Raw genomic sequence first — 13,865 nt, 5'->3', positions numbered from 1 at the left:
ACATGTTGACTTCATTTAAAGCCTGACAATAAGTGCCCCCTGCAGGGTACAAGACTGTTCCGCTTTGAGGCCACTTACTACTGCGTAACTTTGTGTTATTTATAGAACACTGAAGATATGACAGGCATTTTTTAAGACCGTAACATCCCGCCTCTTCAGAGCTTGAAGTCTTCACTAACATACAAAACAGTGGGGAAAGAATGAGACTCAAATAGCAATGAGTAATTTATAACATGTATTAAATCAGGATGGGTAGGAGATAACAACGGGGGGGACGGGGGACGGGGACAGTCAGCTGCTGACTTTTACACTGCATGAAGTGTATTAAATTAGGGCTAACTGAAATGACAGTTTTTTAACTGAAGCTGACATCATCACCTCTGTATCAGGACTGGAGAGAAAACTATTTATGACTGTATTAGAAAATGAAGTTATTAACAGTTTGGTATGATATCGTAACTTAACAGAGAAAAATCAACACAGATATTTTAAAGTTGATAGTTTTTATTTACAGTTTTGTTGGCAAAAGGCGGTGGGAAAGTTTAAAACATTTTGAACAGAGGGCACCATATTGTATTGTATGATGTATCAGTTCACAATCTTCAGTATCCAGCTGATCAAATAAAGCTAATCACCACTTAAAGAAGCATAACCTGCATCAGCTCCATTAGAGTATACTGCCTAAAACCACTTCAGACAGTTTCTAAACACAATCACTAATAAAAATGCAGTTCTGGTGAAGAATGTATACTTTATCTACTGCACCTGGTATCAAATTGCCCACTTATACTTGCATACTGGCAAAGCAGTTACACTTCCTACTTTTAGTTGAAAGTTATATCTCATTTTCTGCAAATTCAGCTGTCAGGTAATTCTGAACTACTCTGAATATTTTACTGTGAGCATAGTCAAGATTGGAGTAGATGAGATTGAAGGAAAATATTCCTGGTATATGATGTGCCCATCAGAATCAGCTGGGTAACCATAAACATCCTGTTTAAGAATGCTATTCAAAAAGGAGAAAAAAAACATAGTCAGTTTTCACTTTGTCACATAGATTTAACTCCTCACTTGATCTTTTTAATTCATTCTTCTAAATCAAGAGTGTTTAGTTCTTCTTCTAGTTCATCCAAGTCCTCTCCAGTAAAAAGATTTTCATCAACTGGAACTGCATCAATTACTCCATTTTCCAACTCCCCATCACCGTCATTATCTTCCTCTAAATCATTTTGCTCACTGCTGTTAATATCACCACCAGAAGCTTCATTTAATTTATTATCTGAAAATAAAAATAATTCTTACATTTCAGTGTCACAAGTTTCTTAATCACTAATTCACAATCCTACTAAACAGGCTTTAAAATTTTGAAACTATAAAGAAGTTACTTCATTTGAAATTTATGTAGACTTATATTGGCTAAATTACATGTACCTGATTAATATGCAGGTTTGGATCATTAGTTATTAAAACAGGTTGAAATAACAACTCAAAATTCCCAACTCCTCAAACTCCTATTTTCATAACTGGGTCAAACTTAATGAGCTACTCCTACTCAATGTCTGCACTTAAAAGACTCAGGGTCATAAAGATCAGGGTATGCATTCCACAAGCGCACCAAGATCAAAACCTCACTCTAAGAAATGACAAGCTAACTTAAGTTAGCTAGAACATATGAAGAAAAGCTTGCAGTTTTGTTGATATTATTCACTCAATCATTTACTAAATCTGAAGGGGAAAAAAAAAAAAAGAATCTACTGAAACATCTTAATGATTTACTTGAAGTGGCCATAAACACTATCTTTTATTTAAATTTCAACAAACCAAGAAGTGCATAGCATTTACTACAAGCTTTTTCTTTAGTAACTACATGTATCATTGATGGTAATTTCACTCCCCTGCCCCTTTTTAAACAAATACTTACTTTCAGCAGATAATAATTCATTTCTATCTACCTTTCTGGAAGCTCTTAACAATTCAATCCAGTATTAGTGATGCCTAAATAGTGAGCTTACCATCTTTTTCTATTGAACTGTATGTGCTGAATCGCTCAGGACTAGCCACAGTAATGCCAGTCTCATCTACAGCCTTTGGGACATAGAGGTTCAAATCGACATCATTTATGCACACAGGGTCTTCCATCTGAAAAATAAACCAAGATGCTCTGCATGAATTACTTATCTACAGAAATTCTCATTTCTGCAGGATTTCTACAAGTGGGGATTTTTTTGTCTTCCTTTTCATATCAAAATTTTGACAAAACACAGTCTGTAGCAGTGTTGAAGAACCAAGCTTATTAATTGCACTGTAAAAGCTCTCAAATTAAAGGTTTTCAAATTCGAATGTAACTTGAAATATTATTTGAGTTACTGTTTTTTTACCTCATCATCATCTCCCGTTCCTTGAATATAATGCGTGTCATCTGCTTCTTCATCATCCGCATCAACTAACTCTGGTCGGAACTCGAATACTTCACGTCCACTAATCTAGTCACAGAAAGAGAAATCTTAATTTATCACTTCATAGTATTTATACTGCTGAAAAAAAAAAAGAGAATAACAGAAAGAAAAAAAGAAAAAGCAAAGCAATTCCAGGCCAGCTACCTCATTACAAAAAGTTATTTACTCTTTCTTCTTATATTAAGAATTGGACTGTAAAACATACCACCAACGCTTTGCCAGCTTTAAAATCTGCTTTCCTCCTCTCCATATCTTGCTCAGCCTTATCAATTTTTTCTTGTCTTTTTCTTCTCTTCCATGCAATAAAACACTCTAGAGTAATTTTGGTAACATTTGGTCCTAAGGCAGCACGCTGTCAAGTAAAGAGACCAATTAATGCTAGAAATTGTTTCCAAAGGCTATAACAAATTAGAGATTTAATTACTCTTTTCCAGAAACTAACTGAAAACATTTATTTCCAATTTCTTCTTCACTCTTGCCACTGTCGCACATGTGCCATCAACTTGAAGTTTGACTCAACAGACAGTATTCCAGTTAGTTAGGTGAATTGACATGAAAGTTAACATGAGAAGTGGAGGAGGAAAGAAACCAATGATAAAAGCTCAGGCTCTCCTCAAATTGACACTGCCAGGCAATGGTGACAGAAATAAGCACAGCAGCAACGTAATGCCTTCAGAAGGCCCCGTTCTTTTGGTGTTGCTTCCTCATTACAGAGTTCTGCGAAAAATAAGCAGGCAGTGAGCTGGGGATGAGAAAGGCCCATAGAAGCAGTTGTAATAGATAAAGCGAAAATAACAGGAAAAAATAGAAGCATCCTAAAAAAGGAGTAGTAGCACCTGCACTAAGTATGCAGCTACAGTTTATTCACCAAGTAACACTTTCTAAACAAAAACATGAGTCAAATATTACACATCCTTCACTCCAGCTCATACAGCTCCAAAAACATTTTATACTTTTTCATTATGAATTAGAAAGTTATTTACAACTGTCCCTTCAGAATAATGAAAACAAATACCACCAAAAGGTACCTGTCTGACAACTTTACCTCTTTTTCTATTAGATCTTCTAAAGAAATTTCATCTTGCTTTTCCTCCTTCTTTTTGTCTTTTTTTAATACAAAACCTGGAGGGAGAGCATGGCGATACATGCAGTTGTCTCCTCCGCCTGGACAGACCCAAAACCATCCATATTTGTTGTTTTCAATAGCATCAAGGAAGTATTTGCAGACCTGTATAAAACAAAAAAAAAAATGGTTGTTAGCACTGCGTTCTCTTCATCCCCAGCAATTTACACTACATGCGTATCTACTACATGTCAGAAGTACAGTAATTCAAAGCCAGTTGTAGTCAAAACTGAACATGTGAAATGCATTGCCACTAAAAATGTAGACAAAAGAAGTGCAACTAATTATCTAAAACTCATGTAGTCAACAGCATTTTCCCATTAACATAAACCTAATTTAAAAAAGACAGGGTGACTCAGAAGACTGGCAACTGTGTACAACTGTAAAGCCAGCAGCACATGTAAAAGCATGCTGACAGTCTTTCTCTTCCTGCTCACCACCATCAGTGTAGTCTTAATCAAAATAAATTGAAACTGCCTCAGATGTTAAAGGATCATGAGCTGGAAGCTTAGGTAAAGATGCCATTCTGGAACTTGTTCACACTTAGCCATATCAAAGTTGAACTTTTGCAAATTTAGACAGTATCAACAGAATATTTAATTATTTGGTAATGAAAACAAGGTGAAATAGTTCTGAAGAATGTAAAAGGGACTAAGATATTATACCATTTAATGCACAAACTAAAGAATATTCTTGAAGTCAGAGGTCAGGAACTACTAATGACTCTCAATTAGTAAATTTCAGCTTACAGGAGAAAATTTAAACTTATATGCTTATATTTCACCCAGTACATAAATAAGCCAAGATATACAGCAGTCACTAGAATGAGATGATAGACCTAACTAATCACAATACCTGAATCTCCTAAGCAAGTAGCATGCATTACATATATTACTGATCCCTTCAGCATTTCTATTCTGAAAGCACTGCATCTACTATCCATTTGTATTTCACATGAGAAAATACCTTATGATGACTGAAAGAGCTTCAGGGTGGGTTTTTGTTTGTTGTTTTTTTTTTAAATACATTATTAGAAATACTATCAGCCCAACTGTATACTCGGAACGTTGTTATAATATTCCATTCAAATCTTTAGATAACAATAAACATATCTAATACCAGTCCCCAGTTAATTCTCTCTACTACAGCTCAATTAAAAAAAAAAAAAAGAAAAAAAGAACATACTATTTGAGTTTTGGGTTTTTTCTTTTCTGCCTCACCATGCTTCTTGTTCACCACTTCTTCCAGCTTCTTCTCATCCCAGTTATCCATTGTATCTAGAAAGAGACAACAGATGGTTTCACAAAAATTCCAAATACTAAACAACGCTGTCAAGTTGCTTTTCTCCCTAGTAACAGTTTTCATATGTGATTCTTACATTTTAGTTAGTTTGTAGAATGAAAAATAAATTCAGGCTTTTATAATAAAGTTTTCAAACTCTCCTATGCTGCTCACAAGACAATTTCCTCAAAAGCCTTAGAAATTTGTATTTTGAGATGCACAAAGCGTGTTTCAGTTAAAGACTGAAAAATGTGTCATTCCATCTGTACACTACTGAGCACAGACAGGGGAAAAGAAGAAAAGGAAGACGGCTTGAGTAAAAGAGAAGGTTGGAGGCTAATGTCCAGAAATACAGATAATGTAACTGGAGAATTGAAAGAGAGAATACCAAATTTTCGGTGTTAAAAGAAGGTTCCATCAAAAGAAGCAAGATCACCAACAGTAACAGTAATAGTGAATCTATGGGATCCTATCGTATTCATTTAGGAAGACAGAGGCTAAAATTCCAATAAAGACTGAGATGTGATGAATTGTGGAAAAACAAAAGAAATTATTTCGACTATAAAATCTCTAACCCCTGCTAAGTAAAAGTGAAATCCAGAGTACTCAGCCAACAAACGATTTGGGGAAAGGAGATTAAGTCACAGAAGAAATTCCTAAGTATCATGAATTCTAGAACTGTGCACATTTGGGTAAACACTAGTAATAATTCTGGAAAGCAAGTATGGTTGCTCATTACACCTCCTCCTTCTGCACTTCCATTTTGTAGAACTTGGAAGAAACTAACAACTCTAAGACAGACAAAATACTGTATAACTTCCTACTTGTATGACATAATACATTACACAGCAGAATTAAAAAAACCCACCATCCAAGATCACTATGTCATACTTTTTCTAAACAAGGTCTAAAGAATACTTGTGAGCACGTGTTTTGAAGCGAGTTTCACTGTTGTTCATAATTTTGAACGGTGGTACGTGTTGTCTTGGTCATTGACCAGGCTCTTCAAGATCTTAACCACAACACAAGAAGACTCAATGTTAAAAATCCAGTTTCAGAATCAGAATAGTTTAGTAGTCATTTTCTACAAGTATTATACCTTTTTCAAGGTCTTCATCTCTTGCATCAATGTAGACACTTCGTTTTTCACACTTCCTTTCCAAAGACAAATCATGAGAAAACTTGCACTTGTCTCCTTTAGTGCATTGTCCTTGCTTGAAGAAAGCACAAACTACAGATTTGGGGTCAGCACCTGAGTGAAAAAAGTTTTTATATTTTTATACTATTTTCAAGCTAAAGCTGTGTATTAAAAGCTCTGAAAACAATGCCTAGGATCATACAATCTTTAGGACCTGTGCAGAATGAAAACACATTTTTAAAAGTTAAAGTTATTTGATGTGAAGTTCATCACAAGTAAATACTCCATGTCCTGAACATGTCGTATTTACTTTGTATAGCATGGTATTTACATTAAGTATCAAAGCTGGCACTTGACTATTTAAAGAAATATGGATAGACGTGTGCCTGAGTAAATTATTCATTCATATAATAATACATACAAGATATCTCTCTGTGCAAGTTCTTCCCTATACAATAAGCTATTTTTGCCTCTAATACACAGTAAAGCATCGTCTAGATGTCAGTCTTTCCTTAACAGATGAACAACACACTAGAATAAATTATAATAATCTAAGCTGCACTCATTCAGACCACTTTCTTTAATAATATAAATAAGATGGCTGCTGGTAGCCCCCAAAATAAGCAACTATTGCTATAGTATGAACTACTTAATCAACCTAACTACAGTTTAAGTAAGTATCATAGAATCATTTAGGTTGGAAAAGACCTTCAAGACATGGAATCCAACCATCAACCATGCCCTCTAAACTACATCCTGAAGTATCCCGTCCCATCCATTTTTGAATACCTCACCAGAGATGGTGACTCAACCACTTCCCTGGGCAGCCCATTCCATTCATCCCACTAAAGGAATTATTTGACCATTAGGAAGTGAGAAAAGAAATGAAAGCAGGTAGAAACATATTTATGAGACAACTAAATCAGAAATACTTTACTTGTAATATTCATTAAGTGCTCATGTAAGATTAAGCTTAAGTTTTAGCCTTGTGATTTTATGCTTGGTGCAAGTCACCAGTGACTAGAGTACATTTAAAATCTTAACTAAAAATCAGTTTTTAAACAGTGAGTGGATCCCTAAAAGAACTTCAGGTAATAGAGCTCTCCTTGTTGGCACCCTCAATAGAAAGCATAAGCTTTAATTAGGACACTATTAGTCTTCCGAAATAACTTTAAGTCAAGACCTACTTTATTTGGAAAAAGCTGACCACTGCAAATCATAAACAGAAAACCAGCTTTTGCTGCTGCTAAGTGCCACAATGAGCAAATATCAGGTTTGCTTTGAAGACATGCACAGAAACCACACTTGTTTAGTCAAAAATTATTGCAAACTCACTAGTTCCAGAAGATTAAGGCAGAGAGTTGATAACATTTAGTTCATTCCAAAAAGTATGATTTTTTTTTTCTCTCCCACATGACAGCCAATTCCTAGAAGTATCAAACACTCTCAAACTTATATTTCATCACAAAACTAGTTTGTTGAATAACTTGAGTTCAAGTAAGACCACACTTCCAAAACCAAGTCCTACTGTTAATGGTGAGGTAGGACAGAAGTAATTAGAAAGTTTTTAGTGTTCCAATTTGAATACAAGTTTTCTGTGAAGACAATAGTTGTCATATTATATTACTTGTAATACCTGGATGTTCACATTTCCCTGGAGAGGCAGGCTGCTTTAAACAAATACTGTCACACACACACACAGAATCAAGCCACTCACGCAGAAGCATCTAATTAATGAACCTGGATATAGCAAAGTATCTACAGCTGCCTCGTCAGTATCAATGCAGCTTTTGATATTCTAATGATCTAGTAACCCCAGATGACTTCCTAAAAAAAAATGTCAAATCATTATTGACAAACTACTTGGTACACTAGATACAGAAGGAAACAGATATATCTGCTTTATTAAAAAAATGAATTGGTGTTTTTAAAGGGTTGTTTTACCTGAAGTAGATATATGAATAAGAGAACATAAATGAAGAGAATTCAGTTACTCATACCTTTGCTAATTTTCTGTGCAGCAACCACAGGCTTGAAGAGTTCATTTAGTTCTTGTAATTCTTTTTTCTTATCTTCTTTTTTTAATTTCTTATCACTTTCTGTTTGAGCAGCCTATAATGACCCCAAATTTGAAGTCATTAATATAAAATTATGACATTACTCACTTCACATCAACTGTACACTGAAATAGCAAATTATTCTAAATTAGTTTATAAGGGGAGGAGTGAAATAACCAGTAATAATTTCTGAATTTCTCAGAATTCCTGCCCATGAGTGCATAGCCAGTGCCATCTAGTGGTACTGACTGACCCTTCAAACAGAAGGAATTTCAAATGCAATTTGTCAGCGATGTGAGATGCTGGTAGGTACCATAAGATGACAGTTTCCTCTAATTCCACCTTTACAGGCTAGGAAATCAAATGAAGGATATTGAGACTAGGAGAAGAAAAGTTAGTTGCTCTTTTGTCTTACATTAGCAGTGCAAATATTCAATGCAGTTACTCCAAGATCTGCACAAAAGCCTCTCTGACTCTAGTCCCCTACATGCTACGCTGTGTTGCTCCTCCTCTTCACGCATGCCGGTAGCAATTCAGGAAATCTGTCTGTAGAAGTTGGGAACTGCTTTTAGAACACTATTTGTCTGAATTTATAACAATTCAATATATCAATGTTTCATTGATAACCAGTGGTTTGTAAGACAAGAACATTAATTTTATAGGTACTGGGGGCCAAGGACTGAAAACCAAGCTCACCTAAGAAACAAAAAGTTTCTGTGTAAAAAAAAAAAAAAAAAAAAAAAAAAAAAAAAAAAAAAAAGAAAAAAGCCACACCCGACTCTGCCTTACCCTTTTTGGATAAGCCAGAAAAGACCTGTATCTATACCAGAGTAGCAGAGATGGATGAAGACAGATGAAAGAGGACATAGGAAAAACTATTAGATTATGTGACTCATCCTTAAAGAAAGCTAGTGAGACTAACACCACTATACAAATAGGTGGGGTACTGTACTGGTAAAATGCAGTGCAATATTAAAAAAGGAGCTTTGTTCTTATGGTGAATTTGGCAAAAATACACCAAATTGTTTTAAAAGGGAATTGATTAGTTTGGTCAGTTTTCATACTGAAAGTTCACAAATCCTATTTTATATAACATGCAGACCCACGTGTCAACTACAAAAAGTAGTACTAGGGTTCTAAAAGCATGAAGATGAAGCTTGCTTTTCAAAACCAAAAAACAAAAAACCCACACCAAACCTCAAGAACTACCCCCCTCACCCCCACCCCAAAACCAACAACAAAACCAAAACAAACAACAAAACCTTGATAGCATTTCCTTTTGTATCTCAGGACACAAGAAAAATTGCTTTTAAGTGTTCTTTCTTCCTCAGGGACAACCCTAACTGAAAACTATTTTACACAGTAATGAAGGTATAATCAGGTCTGAAAACTAGCTTCTGACATCCAACAGTCAATAGCTACAAGCATTTGAGAAAAATTATTTTAGGTGGGCTAATTTGCATACTGGTATTCCTATACATGTACAGATTCAGGGATTTCATATAGAAATTTCAGAAGGACTGTAACACCAATGTTTTTGAAGTGACATCAAGTAGCCCTTTCCACTACAAGAAATTATTAGATTAGATCTAATAAGCCAAATAGCAACTTTAAAAGTAAAGTTGTACTTCACTATTGTTAGTTCATCCTTATGTTATTTAAAGAATTTAACATAAATTATGACATCATGAATTTAGCTGACACAAATGTCATTATTTTACAGGCTTATTCACAGAACAGGAAGCTGTGTAAACACTTAACTAGCTTCCCTAGCACTGTAGGAATAAGAACCCTGGCTCACTTCATGAAAATAATATAATGGAAATCAGTGCTTTCTGATTAAGTATAATCTAAACATTGTATCTCAGCCACATCACATTTTACTTCATCATGCAAAAGAAGAGCATAGTAGACAACACTGGCTCAAAATTTCGGTTTCTTTGACCAGGTCAACAAATAGCTGCAGACTTATTATAATTTAAAGTTGAAAAAAGTCTGACAAGTACTCCCATAAGTAGAACAACAAGCACATATGGGCTTAAACTTTTTTAATCTTCCCCCAACTTCAGTTTTTAGATTAGTAACAACTATTCTTATTTTTAACTGTTCACTATTTCTTAGATCAGGTGGGAATTAAAAAGAAAAAAGGAGAAGGAATGTGCCACTATACTTTGCTGATAGCCAGTTTCTACAATTTAATTTCAGGTATACCTTAAACTTAGTTGCATTACTATTAGAATACTATGTAAACAAAAAAAGCACGCTTATTAGTTGAGTTTGATTTGGGTGGGGGTAAGGGGGCGGGGTTGTTGGGAGTTTGGGGATTTTTTTGTTTGTTTTTTAAAAAAGACAACCAAACAACAAAACCCCATACTCTGTACTACCTTTACATAATTCTCAGCTAGACAATAGATTACAATAAATTTAACTATCTCTGCTAGTCACAATACATTGGGCAAATAACACCTTATCTTTTTTCTACTTCAGTATCGTGACATATATCTATACATATAGTGAAAGATGATTTGACTATACAGTGGAGAAACATTACAGAATAAATGCTTACCTGACGTGGATTTTGCTGACCAAATTTTACCTGGTGAGTCACAGCCTTGATAAATTTCTGTTGTTTTGCACCTTTTTTATTCTTCAGGCCAAATGTTTTGTCCTGAATCAAGAGATAAATATAGCCACATTAATTGAAAAAAGTTTAAGTTGTTACCAAAAAAAACCCTGAAAAGTAAACCACCTGCCACTCCTCTCAGGTTTTCAGTTAAACACAGGTTATTTCCTCTAGCAACACAAACAATCCAAGAAACAGTTATCAACAATATTTAGACCCCTCACATGGTCTTTAAAACTCGGTTTTCAAAAGAACCTACTGAATGCTGCTTCTATCACCAGACCTATTTGTGTCCAAATATTAGTGTGAGCACATACACAAAGCATTTTGAGGCCTCCTACAGCAAAAGGACAAGATATTTTTGGTGACTATCCAAGTAACATCTGAAGAAAATATGAAGCATGAATAGCCATAAATACTGCTTTTTTTTCCCCTATCTACCTGAAATCACTTATTACTTTTATCTTCAAGCACTCATATGTAAGTGTTATATATTTGTTATGCAGATAAATACTGGCATATGTAACATATTACTTTTTATTTTCAAGTATTTTAAGCTTTTCATTTTCTAACCATATTACTTTGAAGACAACTCTTTCCCCTGTCAAGTCCAGAGAGGTGTTTGTACTTCCTTAACTCCACTGCAAGAAGTTTCTGTTTACTGCCCGAACCAACTCTTCCTCCACATCTCCAATTTCATTGTTAGAGACAGGTTTCTATACCACACCTATTAAAAATTTAATTTAAGAAAAGCTTACTTTCACACGAGTATCTGAAGCAGAAATTATTTTTTTAACTGAAATACCTACATTAAAAAACTATCCATGCCTTGGATTTGATACCAACATTTTTTTCCTTCCAGTAACAAGTAACAGATGTCCATCCAGTGATAATATCTCAGTTCAAACATACTTTTAGAAAGCCTAACAATACAAAAATATACTATAGAAGAATTGTAAAACAAAAGAGTTCCAAATTTCCCGAGTCACCCTATTTCCATTTACAATGTATCCCATACCAACAGCAACTTGTCCTGTTACATCCATAATTTCTCAAAATAACTAGTTGGGAAAAAAACATATATCATTCAAATACTTGGTTTTTGTGGCAAATGCCACAAGGAACACATAACCTCTGTGTATTTGAATTATGTAATAAATTATTGTTAATAGTCAATGCAAGTTTTTCCCCTTTCAGCTACATTTTTTTTTGTAATGAAAAAGAGAATTTTCCTACACAGCTGGATTCAGCAAGAACATCAGAAACACTGAGGCCACCAGAGAGTGAGAACAACCACTCTCACCTAACGTTTCCAAAGAACATAGAAACAATATTCTGGAGTCCTAGATTTAAAAGAACACCTGCATTACACAGATACTCTGCCTAAACAGCTGAGCAGCTATTATCTTTCATGCTGAACAGATACAGGCAAACACTTATTTTGTATAACTATTTTAATAACTAAAACACAGTGTTTTTAAGTCTGGTTTTACGATGGAGTTGAGCCTCAGAAGTTTAAATAGAATACGAGATACAACTGATGAATCTTCAAATTATTTTGCATTCAACTTCAACGAAGGATTTACTAAGCTGTTGTTCCAGGAAATGCCTCCTCGGCCACACAGGTCAATTTGTATTAACCCCCCCTCCCAACCAAACCACACACGTGTTTTAAACAGAGTGAGAAACGCAAACCTACACCCCAAAGAGCTGGACTCAGAAAATACAGGTACATGTAGAACACAGAAATGGAGAAAGAAAAAGGCGAGAAAGAAAAAAACGAAGAGCACTCTTGACACTTCACCTCCTGTTCAAAGACAGCTCTGGCCTAAAACCGTCCAGGCTGAAGCCCCAAATCCCGGCCCAAAAAGCGCAGCGAGCACAACGGGAAGGGCGACGGTCAGTGATTTGACAGATCTGGGCAGCGCCGGGGCCGCGAGGGGAACGAACCAACGTCCCCCGGAACGGCGCTGCGGGCTGGGCCGCCGCACCCACCAGGCGTGCGTGCTCACACCCCTCGGCGCACACAAAAGTTTTCGGCTCTACGACCGTTTCGTCGGCCGCTTCGGCCGAAGAGGCGTCCCGCGGGCCGTGACGGCGGGCCTTCCGTGCCCCCGCGGCCGTGGGAGGCGGCAAAAGGAGCTGCCCGCCTGCGAAGGGAAACGGCAGGCCCCAGCAGGGGCCAGGGAGAAGGCCGCGGCGGGAGAGCGGCCCGCCCGGCGTGGGCCGTGGGCCGCGGCCCCCTGGGCCCGGCGCGGCCCCGCTCGGCTCGCCTCACCTCGATGATCTTCTCCTTCTTCTTCTGGTCCGCCTTCTTGCTGCCCCCCGCCGGCTGCTGCTGCTTCTTGGGGGGCATGGCGGGGAGGGCGGAGCGGCCTCAGCTCTCGCTCGGGGGCTCTCAGGGCCGTGGGGAGGGCGGGGCGGAGCGGGACGGGAGGGGAGGGGACGGGACAGCAGCGCCGCCGCCGCCGGGGAGGCGCAACGGATCCCGGCCGCGGGGCACGCTGGGAACGCAACGCCAGGCGCGCCGCGCGTTCGAAGCGGGGCAGCGCGCGAGGGCCCAATTGCCTCCCGGCAGGCACCGCGCGGCGGAGCGACGGCCGGGCGCTCCGCCGACGTCACGGGGGGCGGGGCCTACACTGGCCGGGGGCGCCCCGCCCCGCGGCGGGCGGCCGCTCCCCGCGGTGGGCGGCCGCTCCCCGCGGTGGGCGGGGCTGCGTGGAGTCCGTCTGCCTGCGGAGCCTGGCGCGGCTGCGGAGGCGGCCGTTGGCAGTAAGGGAGGGGCGCGCACCGCCCCCCCCCCGTCCCCGCCCTCTGCGGGGGTCGTGCCTCGCCGGCCGGGGAAACGGTTAGGCGAGGGGGGATGGCGGTCACCGGGGGCGCTCCCCGGCCGAATCCGTGCGCGGCGCTGGGAAAGCCGGCTTTCGGCGGGGACGGCGTGGTTCACCAGCGGGAAGGGTGGCCGGTTCCCCCTCCGGAGCGGTGGCTGGGGGAAAGGTGAGCTTCCTGCCACCCCCCTGGGGGGCAGCGACCTGCCAGCGAGCAGGCGACCTGCCCTGAAGGGCCCGAACCCCGCTCAACACCGGCAGCCCTTCTGGGCAGCCTGCTCCTGCCTCTGCCAGCTCCAAGGCTTCAAGGAAGCGGTCCGGAAAGCAGCAGGTTTACTTGCTGCCTGAAGGGATGCGGA

At 38.8% G+C, this 13,865-nt stretch overlaps 1 protein-coding gene across 1 annotated transcript; it reads right to left on the bottom strand.

The window, feature by feature from the left end:
• Positions 1-484: 484 nt before the first annotated feature.
• Positions 485-13,243, bottom strand: ZC3H15 (zinc finger CCCH-type containing 15). Its single transcript, XM_049805456.1, has 10 exons — positions 12,957-13,243; positions 10,622-10,723; positions 7,999-8,110; positions 5,960-6,112; positions 4,765-4,856; positions 3,502-3,684; positions 2,662-2,808; positions 2,379-2,483; positions 2,013-2,139; positions 485-1,279 (listed from the first exon to the last, which is right to left on the bottom strand). Exons 1-10 carry the CDS (start codon positions 13,032-13,034, stop codon positions 1,086-1,088), a joined length of 1,293 nt encoding a protein of 430 aa, XP_049661413.1. The 5' UTR covers positions 13,035-13,243; the 3' UTR covers positions 485-1,085.
• Between the last annotated feature and the right edge of the window lie 622 nt (positions 13,244-13,865).

The sequence above is a fragment of the Accipiter gentilis genome, chromosome 1 (assembly GCF_929443795.1).
Source record: "Accipiter gentilis chromosome 1, bAccGen1.1, whole genome shotgun sequence".
In the NCBI taxonomy this organism is placed as follows: Eukaryota; Metazoa; Chordata; class Aves; order Accipitriformes; family Accipitridae; genus Astur; species Astur gentilis.
The sequence above is the reverse complement of the archived record's forward strand: the minus strand, read 5'-3'. Positions and strand labels throughout refer to the sequence as shown.

Bases quoted from the DNA above. Each gene is read 5' to 3' on its own strand.
- ZC3H15 (XM_049805456.1), bottom strand. From the start codon at position 13,034: ATGCCCCCCAAGAAGCAGCAGCAGCCGGCGGGGGGCAGCAAGAAGGCG. The intron at 2,484-2,661 runs GTATGTTTTACA...TTCTGTGACTAG, and splicing joins AAGCTGGCAAAGCGTTGGTG to ATTAGTGGACGTGAAGTATT. The intron at 2,140-2,378 runs GTAAAAAAACAG...TTTATTTTTCAG, and splicing joins GAACGGGAGATGATGATGAG to ATGGAAGACCCTGTGTGCAT.